We start from the raw sequence: 17,449 nt of genomic DNA on the forward strand, positions 1-17,449 counted from the left end.
TGGATTTTAAATTGCTATAACTATCAAAATTATTTTTGTCAAGTCTGAATGAATGAATGATTTATTTCAAAACGACTGTTCAAAAGCTCAAATAGTCAGATATGCGTTCTTATCAAATAAGGTTAATTTCTCACAACCTATTTCTGTCGTACCACTCGACAAACAAGGATATAACATCTAAAAGATATTTTAAAAGAAACAACTTTCGATCCAAGACTAAAATTAAAGTTGAAAAGGTTGAATTGTTGGTCATATTCTTCGCATATTTACTCTTCAGAGTAAAGTTAAGTCCCATCAGTCTTTGAAATTTTTCTTGGGGTCTCTTCTTTCACCAGTCTACTGATGTGAGTCCAATCTGAGCTTCTATCTACTCCCAGGCAGAAAAGGTACAGTATGTTGAATGACGAGTATTATCTTTCTATCCCTTTGAATAATGCCTTCTAGGGTGAGAGCCGTACACATGGCGTTAACATATTGTTTTCAGGAGACACGGCATTCCATACATTTGGTGTGTCCCAGGCATCTATGTTGTTTTGTTTTATTTTGTCGAGGATGGTTCGTTTTGGACTTTTTACTTCGAAGAAGCTTTCTGCTGGTGAATTTATCATGATAAGTGATACCACCAATGCTTTGCATTGTTTTTCTTTCAAAGGCTACTGGGCGGCCCTGGCCATCTGCTTTAAAAATCCAAGTTCTACTAAATGGTGAAAGTTATTATGAGCGAGTTGAATAGCATCACTTGAGCGTTGTTGATAAATTCTTGCTCCTCCAGATCAACATCAAAGTCTTAAACTGGAGTTCTCAAGCATCGGGTATCTCTTGATCTCTTTGGAGTGGTTACTGTCAGAGGTGAGTAAGCTACCAACGTAGGTATATCCCTCCTCCCACCCAATGTTACCACCCCCAAGCTGGAGGGTGAGGTTTGCCTCGGAATCAGGTTTGTTGTGAGCAGCACATTACTTTCATGTTTGAAGTATCAATTGCCCAAAAAATTTCACACAGCATTTGCTGAAACATAATGGTTTGTTTTCAACATTCCCTTTAGAGCATTTTTCATTTTATGTGGGTGGCCAAACACCACACTACACTACTAATGCATGACATACTAATACCCAGCAATGCTTCAACTTCATGATGTACAACATGAAATACTTCCTTTATTAGTTCACATACAATGCCACCTTTGCATTATGTCATAGACTGGCATCAAATGACAGTATTTAACAAATTAGAATATTGGAGCAGGATAAATTTTCAGTAAAGGCCAGTTACCATTTCTGTTTTGAATTCCTTTTCCAAAACTTGACAGTTTCTTTGTTCACAATAGTACAAAAAATGATATTTTTTCTGATGTAAAAAAATCACATGGATGCTGATTAAAAAAATCAAACACTTGTACTACCAGCATTTAAAAGTAGTTTTACTACCAGTACAATGTCTCTGTCTCTCAAAATGGTTAAAGATGCATATCTTTAAACTTTGGTTCCAGTTTAACCTTGTCCTCTACCTTTTAGTATGTGGATGGCATGGACTTTCAGTATTGCATGGTACTTAATATTATTTAGGCCTTGCAAATTACTTTAACTAGGGATAGTATCAATCAAAGGACAGAAAACAAGTTTTTCAACTGGACACAATTGACTGATCATTTGGTTTAACTACTGAAATTGCTTCTTTAGTCCCTATTAATCTGTAAAAAAAATCGTTACCCTTCATTGATATTGTCTATATTTATAAGGAATTAACTAGGACTAGGATTAACCTTGTAGCCACAACTAGTGAAGGGTGATGCAAATGTCTTGCAACTAGTACTCCCTATATGGCTATGACCATAGATGCCGTATACATTTACTCAAGTTCTACTCATTTTAGATAATAAGCCGAGTAAGCTACTCATTTTACTCAAGTTCCAAGTTCTGCAAATTTAAGCCGCTACCCACAACTTTACTCAGGGCTGAAATATTTATAAGATGTTTTGTTGCTGACTTTAATATGGCAGTAGTTTTTGTGTGTGGATGCTGAGCTTAACTCGGATTCTTTTAAGTCTAGTATTATTAGCACTGATTTTAATAGTATTATTAGGTACAAACCCTCTCCCCAAATTAACACCACTGCCATTCCATTTTATTTCCATTTTAAATTTTAAAATATCCATTTTAAAATATCAGATGAGTCATACACCAAGATTTCTTATTCATAAATTCCAAACAAACTATTAAAAAAAAAAAAAAAAAAAACCTACTGAGAAATTATTTGATTTCTCTTCACTCAATATAGACCAACTGCAAATTTAAATAAAAAGCTAAGTACCTTCAAACCTTTTGCAGCTTTAGCATATTCTGGAGCTAAACTTTTACAGTGTCCACACCAAGGAGCAAAAAATTCTACAATCCAAATGTCATCACTTTTTCTCACTAGAGAATCAAAATTTGAAGGGGTCAATTCAACCACATCACTATTGGAAGGATACAAACATGATCCATAGTGGAGCACAAACAAAATACCTGAAATAACCAGAGCTAGATATAGATGATTAAAATAATATTTCATTCTTTAAGTCTTTAACATAAAATGTTCTTAGAAACAAGAGTGCAATACTATAAAGGTTAACATAGGTCCAGCCCCTGAAGGTAAGGTGGATCTATCTTCAAAACATGAGGAAATTTCACAACCTTATTTGTGTCTACGATATATCTCCTGAAAATACTGGTCAAGTAATGCACCCATTTCTATTCCCCTTGAAGGAATACTCATACCCCCCCCCAAGAGTCTGTCACAAATGCACATGTATGTACAGAAAGAGACAACATTAAAAAATTTCAAGAGGGGGTCAAAACATACTTTAACTTGCCTTGCTAAGACTCTGAATGTCATTAAAGTGTATTGTCTAGAAGAGAACCTATATTCAACTGATATCAAAGCTTTGAAAGCAGATCTATAGCACAGCACAAGGTAAAAAGAAAATGTCTGAGCCTATTATATTTGCTATATCCTGATGTATACCTATAAATTATGACCTTTTTCTTATTAGGCTATTAAGTAGGCCTATTAGAAACATTTAAACTTCAATAACTTAATAAAAATTTAGAAAATAGGTCACAATACAGCTTGAAATCCTGTCTAAATCCTTGGTATCATGTTTTTGAAACACAAAGTTAAAGAAAAGCAGATTCAAACTAAAATAAAGGAAACTTCGTCTGCCAAAATTGAAACTTAAAGGGATATACATGTCATCTACACTAATACTGCTACTACTAACACCTCACCGCAGCACCCAGCTACTTGCAGCCAAAAGAGCTAGACACATTCCTCCATATTTAAAGCCTACCTCTTTACACCTTCCCAAGAAGTTCCGATTTCTCTTAAATCCTTCCTTACAATCTCCTCCCACCCAATTTGGGGATGATCCATTTCTGTTTGACCCAAGATGATTGGCCAAAAGATCTTTGGCAATCCTTCATCTGCAGAATGTGTCCTAGCCTTCTCAGACTTTCTCTCATTATAGCCCTCGAAAGCTGGATAAAGCCACATTTTCTTACACAGCCTACTTTTTGAAATATGGTTGGTCAAATGGGTCAATTACTCTAAACTATGGGTACCCAAATCAATCCACAGACGATTCCTCTAAAAAAAATTAATTAGAACCTCCTCTGTCTTTAGGAGGCCCCATGTTTCAGAACCATGCTTCTCTAATGTCATCACTGTAGCTTCAACTATTCTAATCTTGGTTTGCATGCTTATCTTCTTATTCTTTCAAACTCTTTTGGACAGTGGAAAAAACCCAGACTTAGCTATTCTACCTTTTCATGTGTATCCACCACTGTTACACATATCCACCAAACATCTTCACTGTATCCACCACCTTAATTAATAATACTATCAAGGTAAGGGAAGCTATCCACATGATCTCTTTCATTTCCCAACTTTCAAGATCTTTTCATTACCTAACATCACCTCTTCACCTTCACTTATTCCCAGTTTAAGCAACTCAGTCTTCTTAAAATTCAATTTAAAGCATATTCTTGCTCTCTGAGCTCTCAAATACATCATTCATTTTCACCTGGGACATTCTTATCACCAGTATAGCCTGGTTTAAAATTTCCAATTTTTCAAAAATATACTCATAATCTTCTGTAATTTATCTTGAACTTCAAAACCACCATATATAATACTCCTTTACAACATTATCAGAACCTGTGGCCCTAATATTTTTTAATAGTTTTTGTACTGTCTCTAATTTTTCCTTGTAAAATAAATATTCCTTCACTTTCAAAGCATCACAAACTTTTTAATTCTTTTCTAGTACATTCTCAAAATGTACTTGCTCTCTCTCTGAGAGAGACAAGTTTCTTATCATTAATTGTAGTCCCCCTCCTATCTTTAACTGGGACGAGTCAAGATAAAGCATGTTAGATTTTTTAACATGCCAGTACAATATTTATCTATTATGCTGTCAGGCTCTATCTTCTAGATCTTCAGCAATTTTATCCACGGCCTCCACTTTACACCTCCTTAATCCATATTTTAATTCTTTCTCTACTTTCCTTATGTTCCTGTTATTTTCATACAACCTATCTCTCAAATACTTCTTGCACAAGCTCCTCCTCTTCTCTACTAAATTTAAATCATTTTCACTAAATATTTCAGCTGATTTTCTAATTCCTAAGACACCATCTGCTACTGTACAAATTATTCTATCCATCTTCTACATTGTCAAATTTTAGACTCTCAAATTTAATATTCAACTGTTCCTGAAAGGTTTCTTTCAAATTCTCATTCTGGAGTTGCCAAATGTTGTAACTTCCTGGAATATAGTTACTTTTCCTAGATTCCAGCTTTAGATACAACTTGATGATTAGCTTTACATTTGTCTTCCACAAAATCTTCTATCCTTAAAGACTGAAAATGAGCAGGGATAGCACATTGGATATGCCTTGCAAGGATACAATTTGATCTCTACATTTATTCCTAAAAGTTTCAACCACCTAATTTAACTACTTGCTAAGTTATTAAAAAACACATCAACTGGAATTTTACTAGGATACCATCCAAAAAGCTGCATTTCAACCAAGAATTTACCAAAAGTGAATTTTTAAACAATATTCTTCCATATGAAAAACACTTTGAACAGTTATAAAATAAAACCTTGGGTAGGTCTGCCCAAATCCATGCTTGTTGAAAATAGCCAAGAAACATATTGAATAATCTAAATGCACAAAAATACAATACAATAATGAAAGAGTAGGTCCATTATATTCCCTATTCAACACTGTCTTAAAATGCAATGGTTGCTATTGTGATACACCTCCCCCTTGAAATACCCATATATAGGCCTAGATATTATATTTTTGGACTACTTTTTATGTCTGATCCATTTTTGAACACATCTGCTGATATATTTCTTACTGATATGCTCATATCTGAACTTAATATTACTTACTGATATATTTAAAAATGATTAAAGAAAGTGGAAGAAACCATGAAAATTGGACTCATACAAACTAACTACATATTATTACCTGAATTTGCACTTCAGAGCAAATTAGTCGCAAGAACTGTGATGCTCTGTAGTTGATTATGGCAATAGATGTGGTTGCTGTGTTAAGGTCAAGCAATAATACCATCAGGACTAGAGACTGCTGAAGAGATGGAATTTAAGCCCACTCAGTAACTGTGATCACATGGTAGGTGTGGTTGAAGAACCATTCTCCAGCAACTTAGAGTTGGCACCCCTGCACAACAGCAACTTTGGATTAAGTGTGCAAGATGGTTGGGTATGACAAGCTGCATCACCCTTCAAGCTGACTCTCTATTGTCTTCCAAGAGTGTTATGGTAGTAAGGCCTGGGAGGGGTTTTCCCACTGGAATATCCATGGTTTGGCCTCCTATTCCTTGTTGATGCTCTTTTTGAATTCCTCTGGTGAGGTTGTGGAAATTGTCTCTTGGCTTAGTTGGTTCCAATCATTCACCACTCACTGGCTGAAAAAATCTAGTTGGACCTTGGTGTTAATGGTGGATTTGAACAGCTTTTTGGAAAGTCCTCATGTTTGTTATTATAAAGTAAAAATTCTGATATTATAGGCAAATATTTTCTTTAGAAGTTTTGTATGGTATCATCCTTGCCTATGGCCTCTTCTGAAAGAAACACTGTAATAACAAAAGAGCTATCATCCCATTCCCTAGTGAAAGTTTTTTTTTTTTTTTAAATTCATAGGTAAATCCATCAAAACAAATCTAGTAAGTAAGTAAGTAAGTAAGTAAAATATTTATTACCCATATTTTTCACATGGAACAAAACTGAATACAATGAAAAAACAAATAAAAGAAAAGAAAAAAAAAGAGAAGAAAAACAGAGAGAAATTTAAGACACAACATGGAAAAATACATAATCAAGAACTGTAGAAATGTTTAAGCCAGAGGTGGTTCCATTTTGCCTGGAAATTAGAAATCAACCGATTTACCACGATACTGGGGTCTGCAATCCTATGTTTATCAATCATATATGTATTTCTCGTCCACAAGGGGCATTGCAGCAGGAACTTCGCGAACCTAAAATAAAGGGACCGGAGCTTGCGTTTTTGGGTGTCAGTTAATAAATTCCAAAATGGCACGATATATAAAATATGCGGCAGTGCGACAGCGTTATACATATTGGCGAGATACTTTCAGCATAAGAGGAGTCTGCTGGCGATGATAGACCCATACGCGGTGCGGAGTTTTTTTCTCGACGTGTTTGACGAGCAGTAGACGAGTTTCATTAAGGTTACAGCCTATGGGTAAACCCACATACACGACATGAGATGAAACGGTAATTGACTCGCTACCCAGTAGGAGGTGTTCAGGCTGAGAAAGACTATCGTTGAAAAAAAGAACTGCAGATTTAGAAGTATTGAAAGCCAGGCCGATTTTTCGGTATTCATCACGCAGGATCAAGAAATTCGATTGCAGACCCCTAATAGACCGACTTAGATCTAATAGATCGTCCGCGTATGTAAGTAGCAACACATTTATATTCTTGGAGGTACATGAAACATTTACACATGCCTGGGCATTTAAAACACTGTTATTGTACAAACTTGGGGATAATATTGAACCCTGGCGGACACCTTTCTTTACTGGAACAACCACTGATGTGATGCGGTTGCCTATTTTTATATGCGCTTTTAAACGGCAATACATATCGAACAGTACGCTAGTGACACGGAGGTTTACACCTTGCTGGTAAGCGGCTAAAAGGGCCTGAGCGTGAATCGCCGAATCAAACGCTCTACTCACATCAAAAGCACCTATCACTATAGGATCACCGGATTCGTGAGAATCTGCTAGAATAGCGGCAAGACTGAAGAGAGCGTGAGCACAACCCAGACCCAGTCGGAAACCGAACTGGTGGTCAGGCAATCGGCACGAATATTGAATTTCTTTTGAGGCTAAGATCTCTAGAACTTTACAGAGCACTGGAGCAACAGTGATTGGCCTGTACAAAGAGCATTGGTCTGTTGGTTTCCCTTTTTTAAGGATGGGTGAGAGCAAACCGACACAAAAAGAGTCAGGCACTATACCAGTGGTGAAAATAATCTGGAATAGCAGTGTCAGATATTCAATAAGCATAGTAATACCGTGTAGCAGATTTAGCACGCATAGTTTGTCTACACCTCGGGAATGTTTCTTCTTTAGCTTTAAAATAGCTTCATGTACGCTTCCATAAGTAACGACAAAATCAGGGACACACTGGCTGGATAATACCGATTCTAGCCGGTTTACGAAGGGACTAGAATATCTTATGACTCTAGTAATATCTTATGACTATATATATATATATATATATATATATATATATATATATATATATATATATATATATATATATATATATATATATATATATATATATATATATCTATATATATAAAAATAAGTTGTCTGTGGATGGATGGATGTGTCAGGTGACGTCACCTGAAAAAACTGGATCAGGTGACGTCAAAACTGAAAAAACTAAAAAAAGGCAAAAACTACAAAAAAAACTAAAAACTAATAAAAAAAATAAAAAAGCTAAAAAACTAAAAAAACTAAAAAAAGGCAAAAACTACAAAAAAAACTAAAAACTAATAAAAAAGCTAAAAAACTAAAAAAACTAAAAACTACAAAAAAAACTAAAAACTAATAAAAAAAATAAAAAAGCTAAAAAACTAAAAAACTAAAAAAACTAAAAAAAGGCAAAAAACTAAAAAAACTAAAAACTAAAAAAAACTAAAAAAAAAGGAAAAAACTGAAAAATAAGCTAAAATAAAGGTAAAAACCAATAAAAAACAAAAAAAAAACTGAAAAAACTAAAAAAAGGCAAAAACTACAAAAAAAACTAAAAACTAATAAAAAAAGTAAAAAAGCTAAAAAACTAAAAAAACTAAAAAAACTAAAAAAAGGTAAAAAACTAAAAACAATAAAAAATAAAAAAAAACTAAAAAAAAGGAAAAAACTGAAAAATAAGCTAAAATAAATGACGACACTCAAAGAGAAAGCGACCAGGACAAAAGGAATGTTCGATTAGCAATCAACAAAGCACCGGGACACAGGGAGTATAAATGACGACCAGGACATAAGTAAAAAAAAAATTAACAAAACTAAAAAGAAGGTAAAAACTACAAAAAAACTAAAAAGAAAAAAAAACTAAAAACTAATAAAAAAACTAAAAAATCTAAAAATCTAAATAAACTAAAAAAGAAAAAAAAAAGGAAAAAAATAAAGGAGAAAAACAAAACTAAAAAACGAATGTATATACAGACCGGTACACCGGGATACAAATGACGACCGGGACACAGGGAATATAAATGACGACCGGGACACAGGGACACAACTACAACGGGGACACCGGGGGAAACAGGGGGATATAAATGACAACCGGGACAAAAAAACTAAAAAGAAAAAAAAACTAAAAACTAATAAAAAAACTAAAAAATCTAAAAATCTAAATAAGCTAAAAAAGAAAAAAAAGGAAAAAAATAAAGGAGAAAAACAAAACTAAAAAACGAATGTATATACAGACCGGGACACCGGGATACAAATGACGACCGGGACTCAGGGAATATAAATGACGACCGGGACACAGGGACACAACTACAACGGGGACACCGGGGGAAACAGGGGATATATATCTATATTCACAGGTGGGACATAGGGACACAACTACAATGGCGCGTAACTATTATGGCGCGTAACGACTTACGCGCGCGGGGGGGCTTGGGGGGGGCGCGAAGCGCCCCCACCAACTAGGTGTTGGGGTGGCGCGAAGCGCCACCCCAACAGCTAGTATATATATATATATATATATATATATGACAGACCCATGTGGCTGCATAAATTTGAACCCTGGATAATTATCTGACAAACTGTGAGACAAAACTAATTTTCCTTATTATTTGCATTATCCCTAATCTTGTGGTACCCCTTAATACCTTAAGGGGTAGACCTAGGCTGAATGCAAAAGTACAAGCAAATATTATAAGAACAAAATTATCACATTATAATATGTAGAAAGTTTCTATTAATCATTCCTCAGGAATCAAACCCTAAAAGTTAGATTAGATGACAGTATGTCTGATGGATAGGAGAAAAAAAAAATGGTTCTGCCCCATCAACTAACATGAAATGACAAAGAGGGTTACAGAAATCTACTCGCAGTTGTTAACTCTGAAAAAGTATATCTGGCATGCAGGAACTTTCCTACTCTGCAAGACTAGCAAAGCTGAAACTACCAACTCTTGTAAAGGTAGATAGCCAACTTGTTAGGTAGCCTACCCTATACAGAGTCTGTGCTTAATTCTTTTCTCCAAGAATCATTAACATTTAAAATAAACTTTCTGGAAAAACTGTTACTGCTGAATCTGTACATATGAAAATGAAGACTGGATGCTGAGTGGTCCCAAGGAGTGTAAACTCAACTGGGATGCTATGGATGAACACAGTGCACCTGGTCACTAAAGAATCTTGAATTCAACTCAAACTGTCAACTCTGGAGCTCTAAGGACCTAGAAGTCAGCAAGCAAACTACCAACACATTAGCCTTACCTCAGTTGTGGCTAAGCTTCTCAAGGGTTTAGTCAATGATGTTTAGTCATTATAGAACACATGATTAAGAATGGCCTTCTTTTTAGTGGTCAGCATGGCTTCAGGGAAGACATATCCATCAAAACAAATCTAATACATGCCTATGACTCTATAACAGACCACTGGAGCAAGGTTTTCCTTCTGATGTATTTCTCCTGGACCAGGCTAAGGCCTTCAATAAAATGTCCCATTGTTTTTTGATGATCAAGCTGTTAGTAAATATAATGACAGATTTTGATGTTCTCCAGTGGTCCAGAAAATAAAATATGTACACTCAGTGGAAATTCTGTAAGCCAAATTTTTTCCTCCCAGTACTTATTGATGTTGCTTGTTTGCTGCTAAATTAATATGAAGAAAATCATTTCGCGCCCCCCAAGCCCCCTCCCCCCCCGTGCACATAAGTTGTTACATGCCATATTAGTTATGCACCATTGAAGTTGTGTCCATGTCCCACCAGTGAATATAGATACATATATATATATGTTTTTAACTATGTAAAACTTGCAAATGTACAATATTCTTTGCTGTCCCATTGTCTGTGCATATAAATAGATTGTCAGGTTTACCGACTCTTGAACATGCAACATATAACTGTCCATGGGAAAACAATTGGTATACAGATCTATACCGCATTTTTCTAATGATTGCCCTTGGGCTTTGTTGATGGTAACTGCAAATCAAATAGTCCCTGTGTCCCCGTCGTCATTTATATATCCCCCATGTGCCCTTCTGGCGTCCCCGTTGTAGTTGTGTCCCTGTGTCCCAGTCGTCATTTATATTCCCTGTGTCCCAGTCGTCATTTGTGTCCTGGTGTCTCAGTCTGTAATTTCTCTTTGAATGTCCCGGTCATCATTTATATTCCCTGTGTCCTGCTTGTCATTTGTGTCCTGGTCTGTAATTTCTCTTTGAGTGTCCCAGTTGTCGTTTATATTCCTTGTGTCCTGGTCTGTAACATATGACAATAGATCAATTGTGTTGTAACTTTGTTCACAATCCCATTCTACACATGTAGAAATAGAAGCAGTACAATTAGGTGAAGGTATTCCCAAATGCTTGAGAAGTTTGTTTGCAATAGATAAGCACAAATCTTCAATTATAACTAAAGTGCAGTTATAAATTTCTATTGTAAAGTCCAAGGTCATATCTGATCTTTCTAGCCGTATTCGTTGGAGTATATTCTTGGCCATTTGTGATTTGTATTTCTCTCATAACTCTGTAGGAGATGAAGGAGAGCAACTTTTGCCAGAAGACATGGGCCATAATGTCATGTCTATGAACTGGCAATTGTCCAGGATGTAAAAGCTGTTGTATCTAATCCCAAGATGGATTATATATAAAGGTAATAAATGACGAATCATTAATCTATATGCATAATGTTTCATTGCACTGCATTTCTTATCCATTTCTTTGTTAGTGGCTGGATTTATCAATTTAATATTAAAGTGATAGCCATTGGCTCCATCCCAAAAAATGATAGGATATTGTAGGTTCTTTTATTTGCAGCTTCAGTCAAGATACATTCTGACCAATTAAACTGATCCCTCAGTATAACAGTTCTTAGAAAGAGATAGGCTATGGACAACTTAAAAGTCATATCAATTTGATAGTATCAACAGTCAGACAGTTTACTTTAACACAAACTGTGTGACAGTTAAACTGTTACTTTAGGAAAGGTTGTGCACTGATGTTTTAATTTTTGCCTAAATTCAATATACTTTGTCAATTAATAAAATGCTTTGTGTCTTTGTTTCACTTGCTGGCATTAGTAGTTACATTTTATTTTCTATCTATATATATATATACAAAAATAAGTTGTTTGTGTACTGACGTCATGTTTGTCGACTGTCGACTGACGTCATGTTTGTTTGTTGACTGACGTCATGTTTGTCAACTGTATATGACGTCATTAAAAAGAAACAGCCAAGGAAGCTGCTCAAAGAGCTAATGCCAAAAGGCTTGCAGCTAATAGAGATAGTAAGAAAAAAAAGCATGCCAAGGAATCACAACAATGGCATGAAAACAGGATTGCATCTCAAAGAGAAATCAGCAAAAGAAAGTGTGCCAAGGAATCACAAGAGCAACCTGGACAGCAAGAGTCAAAATGTATCAAAACTGAAAATGATAGCGATGATGATTGGGTTTGGGATTTTGACTTGGATAAGTTCATCAATGCCTACCAGATTTTAGTTAAAAAAACAAAGGTTTGGCAATATGTATTTCATAGTGACAAAAGACAAGTCAAGGTAAAACAAACCAAACAACTGGAAAGTGATACCGATGATAGAAAAAAACAACATTGAAAGGACTATTGTTTCCCAGTTGCAACATCTTTTCTACATAAATAATAATTTAGTGCTTCTGTTCAAAACAGCAATCAATTGATGTCTACTGATATGCAACTATCAGCAAAGTGGCAATCATTATGGTTGGTGATTTGTATATGATGTCAAAGGCTTTGTATATGACGTCATTATAAGTATATAAGAAGGCATTTCAAAGAGAAGTTTTCATTAAACTCATCAATGCTATGATGTCAATTTAGGAGATCAGTATCCATCATCAATGAAATGAGGAGGGGGGGCAAACTAACATTTTTTAAAATGTAGGCAGGTGGCAATTTTGTTATTTTTCTTTTTTTATGGAAGAATTCATTCCTTTTTTCAATAAAATTACCAAAAAAGATATATCTCAAAATCTAGAAGGGGAAGGAAAGAAAAATAAAAAATAGGCTAGTGACAGTCCTTAATTCTTGTACCTATCCTGCTTATTTTTAAAGTTTTGCTTTAAATTCCCAAATAATTTCCTTGAACAAGTATTTGATTTGTAAGAGAATTTCTCTAACAATGTTAGCTAACAGTATTTAGTTAGATGGCAAAACAACAATTGCTGAGAAAATTTTTAGCTAACAGTTTTTGGTAAAATTCTAGTTGATTAACTTTTGGCTATCTTGCAAAGGGGTTAGGTTAGAAAAGTTAAACTTTCAGGGATGGGTCTAAAGGCTAAAGTATGTCCCAGGAAGGTATTTTGAAGTACCCACCTCTACTCCTTCTCCCTCAAGAGGGCCCTGAAATTTGCCTACATGACAGGTCTATACCTATTGAAATTTTGACAAAACAAAATTTTACCTTAATTTTCAGTTACCAGTTGCCTTTTCTAATTGGCTACTTCTGGTGTAGTATTACACCATAGCAGAGTTTCTAATAAGTTTTCTTCTTCATTTAAATTCTCAAAGGTGTTCTCTATAGGGTGTTGGCTTGTGAGATGTTTCAAACAGGCTAAATTGGCTACTTAGGTCTACTTTTGCAGTACCAGCAAAGTTTCTAATAAGTTTTCTTATTCATTTAAATTCTCAAAGGTGTTTTCTATAGGGTTTTGGCTTGTGAGATGTTTCAAACAGGCTAAATTGGCTACTTAGGTCTACTTTTGCAGTACTAGCAGGGTTTCTAATAAGTTTCCTTCTTAATTTAAATTCTCAAAGGTGTTTTCTATAAGGTGTGGCTTGTGAGGTGTTGCAATCAGGCCAAATGGGTTATTTATTAGTTAATTATTAGTTAACATGCTAGGTTTTGGTAGAGGAAAATAGAGCTTTTTTGTTTTTTAAAGGAAAATTAATAAATTAAAAGGAAAGTTGTACTTTATTACAATTATTAATTATTTGCAATAGTTAGTTAATCATTAGTTTGCATGCTAGGTTTTAACAAAGGACAACAGAGCTTGTATATGTTATTTTTGTCCCTTACTTTATAGTCTAAATTAAAGTAAAGCTGCAATTTACTGCAACTATTTATTAGTTGCATTAGTTAGTTAATTATTAGATAATCATGCTAGGTTTTGGTAGATGAGTTACAAAACTTCTCCCAGTAATGGGTTAAATTGCATGGCGAAGCACAACACCATCGTGGGAGGATCCTCTATAGGAGGACAACTGCAGCAGGGCGTAAGATCCAGATTTATGGACAACAGCCTCTGTACAGGGCTGCCTTGACCCTTTTGGGGTAACTGCAAGACTGGGAAACTTGCAGTCAATTTTTCCCACTTGAGGAGTGGCGCCCCTCAACACAGCACTCATATGGGATTCTGATTATTGGATATTTTTCTGGGCTTGGTTTGTTTTGATGGGCGTTTTCAGGCTGAAAAACCTCTTCCTAGCTAATTTATCTACTATGGGCTGCTTCCCTGTAGTAGCATAATATTTGTAGGCATGAATATATATTGAGTTGGAGGTAATAGGCTTGGGACTGTCTGTGCTGGATTTTGACTCTTGTTGATAGAAGAGCATCACCAAGTGCTGAAAACCATGTTGTGACCAAGATGGGCCCAGGATTGCACAAAGCCTCCAACTTACTGGAGGTCCCAGGGACTTCTTGCTGTCCAGTTCTAAGCCAGCTTTAGTGCTTTGGTGTAGACTTGAGAAGATATGTTGGTCCCCATCCTGCAATTGTATTTGGGATCACTGCTTTTCCTGAGGCCAAAATAATTTCAAAGATTTAAAGAACATGAAAATTGGAATGTTATGACATTAAAAAATCACTATCGCATTGGCATTTTGACTGATGAATTCAGACGGTTTGAACTGGATTTATTAGGAGTTTCAGAAACTCATATCCCAGGGGTAGGAAGCATGAAATTAGGTGACAAAATTTGTTTACTCAGGCTGGAAGGATGGGGTACATAGACAGGGAGTAGGGCTCATGATTAATAAGGAAGCTGCTAAGTCTTGTTTAGGCTGGGAAGGTATTAATATTAGAATACTAATTGTTCATTTTATGACTAAAAAGTTTAGGGTATCAGTTATAGAAGTATATGCCCCCATTGAACCAACTGATGAAGATACTAGTGACTCAGATGAATTTTACTTACAGTTACAGGAGAAAATAGACAGGGTACCAGGTAGAAATATGGTGTTTTTGCTAGGAGATTTTAATGCCCAAGTTGGTAGAAATAGGGATAGATGGTATCCTAGCCTAGGTAAATTTGGTGTAGGAAAAGAAAACAGTAATGGCTAAAGGCTTTTACAATTTTGTAGGTATAACAACCTAATTATAACCAATACAGTGTTTGGTCACAAAATGGCCCATAAGTTGACATGGTATTCACGTGATGGTAAGACAGCAAACCTTATTGATTATGTTATTGTAAACAGAAGACTAGCAGGTTCAATACAAGATACTAGGGTGTATAGGAGTGCTGTTATTGATGTTAAAAGTAAAGATCACCATCTAGTAGTGTCTAAGGTTAATTTAAAGCTGAAATTTTGGAAGGGTAACTCCCTCCCAGAAAGTTATAATGTTGGTAGACTTCAGGATGAAAATTTGAGAAAAAAATTCCAGGAACAGTTGAGAACTAAACTTGAGAGTTTAAAATTTGACAATGTGGAAGATGGATGGAATAATTTCAGAAAAACAATTTGTGAAGTTGCTGATGGTGTCCTAGGGAAGAGTGCTAAGACTGCAACTAGGGATTTTAATTAAAAAAGCTTTAGGTTTAATAGAGAGTAGAAGGGGTTTGTATCAGAATTATCTGAGTGATAGGTTATATGAAAACAAAAGGAATGTAAAGAAAATGGAGAAAGCATTAAAATATGAACTAAGGAGATGTGAAGTGGAGGTGATGGATAAAATTGCTGAGGATCTGGAAGATGCAGCTAGACGGCATAATAGTAAAATATTATACTGGCATGTTAATAAATTGAAAGGGAGTAGCCAATCCAGACTAGTCCCAGTTAAAGATAGAAATGGGGCCACAATTAGTGATAAGGAAAAAGCTAAAGAAAGATGGGAGGAACATTTTGAGAATGTGCTAAACCAAGATACAGATGAAAATGAAAAAGTTTGTGATACCTTGGATGTGAAGGAAGATTTGTTTAGTGAGGAAGAATTAGTGACAGTACTAAAAGGATTAAAAAATAATAAGGCCCCAGGTGCTGATAGTATGATTACTGAGTTTCTTAAATATGGTGGCTCTGAGGTTAGGAATAAGCTACTGAAGATTATGAACATGATTTTTGAAAAAGGGGAAGTACCCAATAATTTTAGGAAAACCTTAATTAAACCACTGTATAAGAAAGGTGACAAGAGTGAGTGTTGTAATTATTGAGGCATTAGTCTGGTCTCTGTAGGTAGCAAATTACTGAGTAATATGATACTTTTTAGACTGAGACATGCTGTAGACAAAGTTTTAAGGGAAGAACAATGCAGTTTTAGAAAAGGTAGAGGATGTGTTGACCATGTTTTCACTCTTAGGTTAATAATTGAGAAGTCCCTTTGTTGTGAAACACCTTTGGTCCTCAGTTTTATCAATTATGAGCAAGCTTTCAATTCTGTTGATAGAAGAGCGTTAACAAAGGTCTTATTGTTATATGGTATACCAGAAAAATACATTAAAGTGATTTGTACTATGTATGAGAATAATACTGCTGTGGTTAAGGTAGGAAATGAGGTTAGCAACTGGTTTTGTACTAAATCAGGAGTTAAGCAGGGTTGTGTTCTATTCCCTTTATATGGATCATTTTGATGGACTTCATCTTAAGGAGCACAGGAAAGGCAATTGGAGACCATGGAATCAAATGGGGAGGAAGAAAGCTCCTGGATTTAGATTATGCTGATGATTTAAGCATATTAGATGAATGTGTGAGCAAAGTGAATGAATTTTTAGAGGTTCTACAAGTTCTGGGTGCTAAAATAGGCTTGAAAATTAATGTTAAGAAGACTAAGTCACTAAGGCTAGGAATAAGTGAAGATGAACAGGTGACATTAGGTAATGAAAAGATTGATCAGGTTGGGAGCTTCAGTTACCTTGGTAGTATTATTAGTAAAAATGGTGGGAGCAGTGAAGATGTTAAAAGTAGAATAGCTAAGGCTCAGGGTATTTTTTTCATAGTTAAAAAAAGTTTGGAAGAATACAAAGATAAGCCTACAAACCAAGATTAGAATATTGGAAGCTACAGTGATGACAGTGGTCAAATATGGCTCTGAAGCATGGGCACTCCAAAAAGCAGATGAAAATTTACTATAGCCTATGTTTTCCAGAGAAATTGCCTACAGATTGTTCTTTTGTACCTGGCTGACTGACCGTATTTCAAACAGTAGGTTGTATGAAAAGTGTGGTTCAATCCCACTTTCTGGGGCTATAATGAAAGAAAGGTTGAGATGGTTAGGCCACATTCTATGGATGAAGGATGACAGATTACCAAAGATTGTCCTTTTTGGCCAACTGTCTGGGGCTACACAGAAAGCAGGTCAACCTTGTTTGGGTTGGGAAGAAAGAAATAAATAAAGATTTAATAGGATAGATTTAATAGAATCATAAATAAAGATTTAAAGGAAATGGGAACTTCCTAGGAGGGTGT

The 17,449-nt window shown here is 35.3% G+C and overlaps 1 protein-coding gene across 1 annotated transcript in view; it reads right to left on the minus strand.

The window, feature by feature from the left end:
• LOC136036714 (protein disulfide-isomerase A6 homolog) overlaps positions 1 to 17,449 on the minus strand; it is a 39,578-nt gene that overhangs the window by 21,259 nt on the left and 870 nt on the right. The window contains exon 2 of the mRNA XM_065719050.1: positions 2,311 to 2,504. Within this exon, the coding sequence (XP_065575122.1) occupies positions 2,311 to 2,504 (194 nt within the window). The remainder of the gene's footprint in view (positions 1 to 2,310; positions 2,505 to 17,449) is intronic.

The sequence above is a fragment of the Artemia franciscana genome, chromosome 15, assembly GCF_032884065.1.
Source record: "Artemia franciscana chromosome 15, ASM3288406v1, whole genome shotgun sequence".
Taxonomy (NCBI): domain Eukaryota; kingdom Metazoa; phylum Arthropoda; class Branchiopoda; order Anostraca; family Artemiidae; genus Artemia; species Artemia franciscana.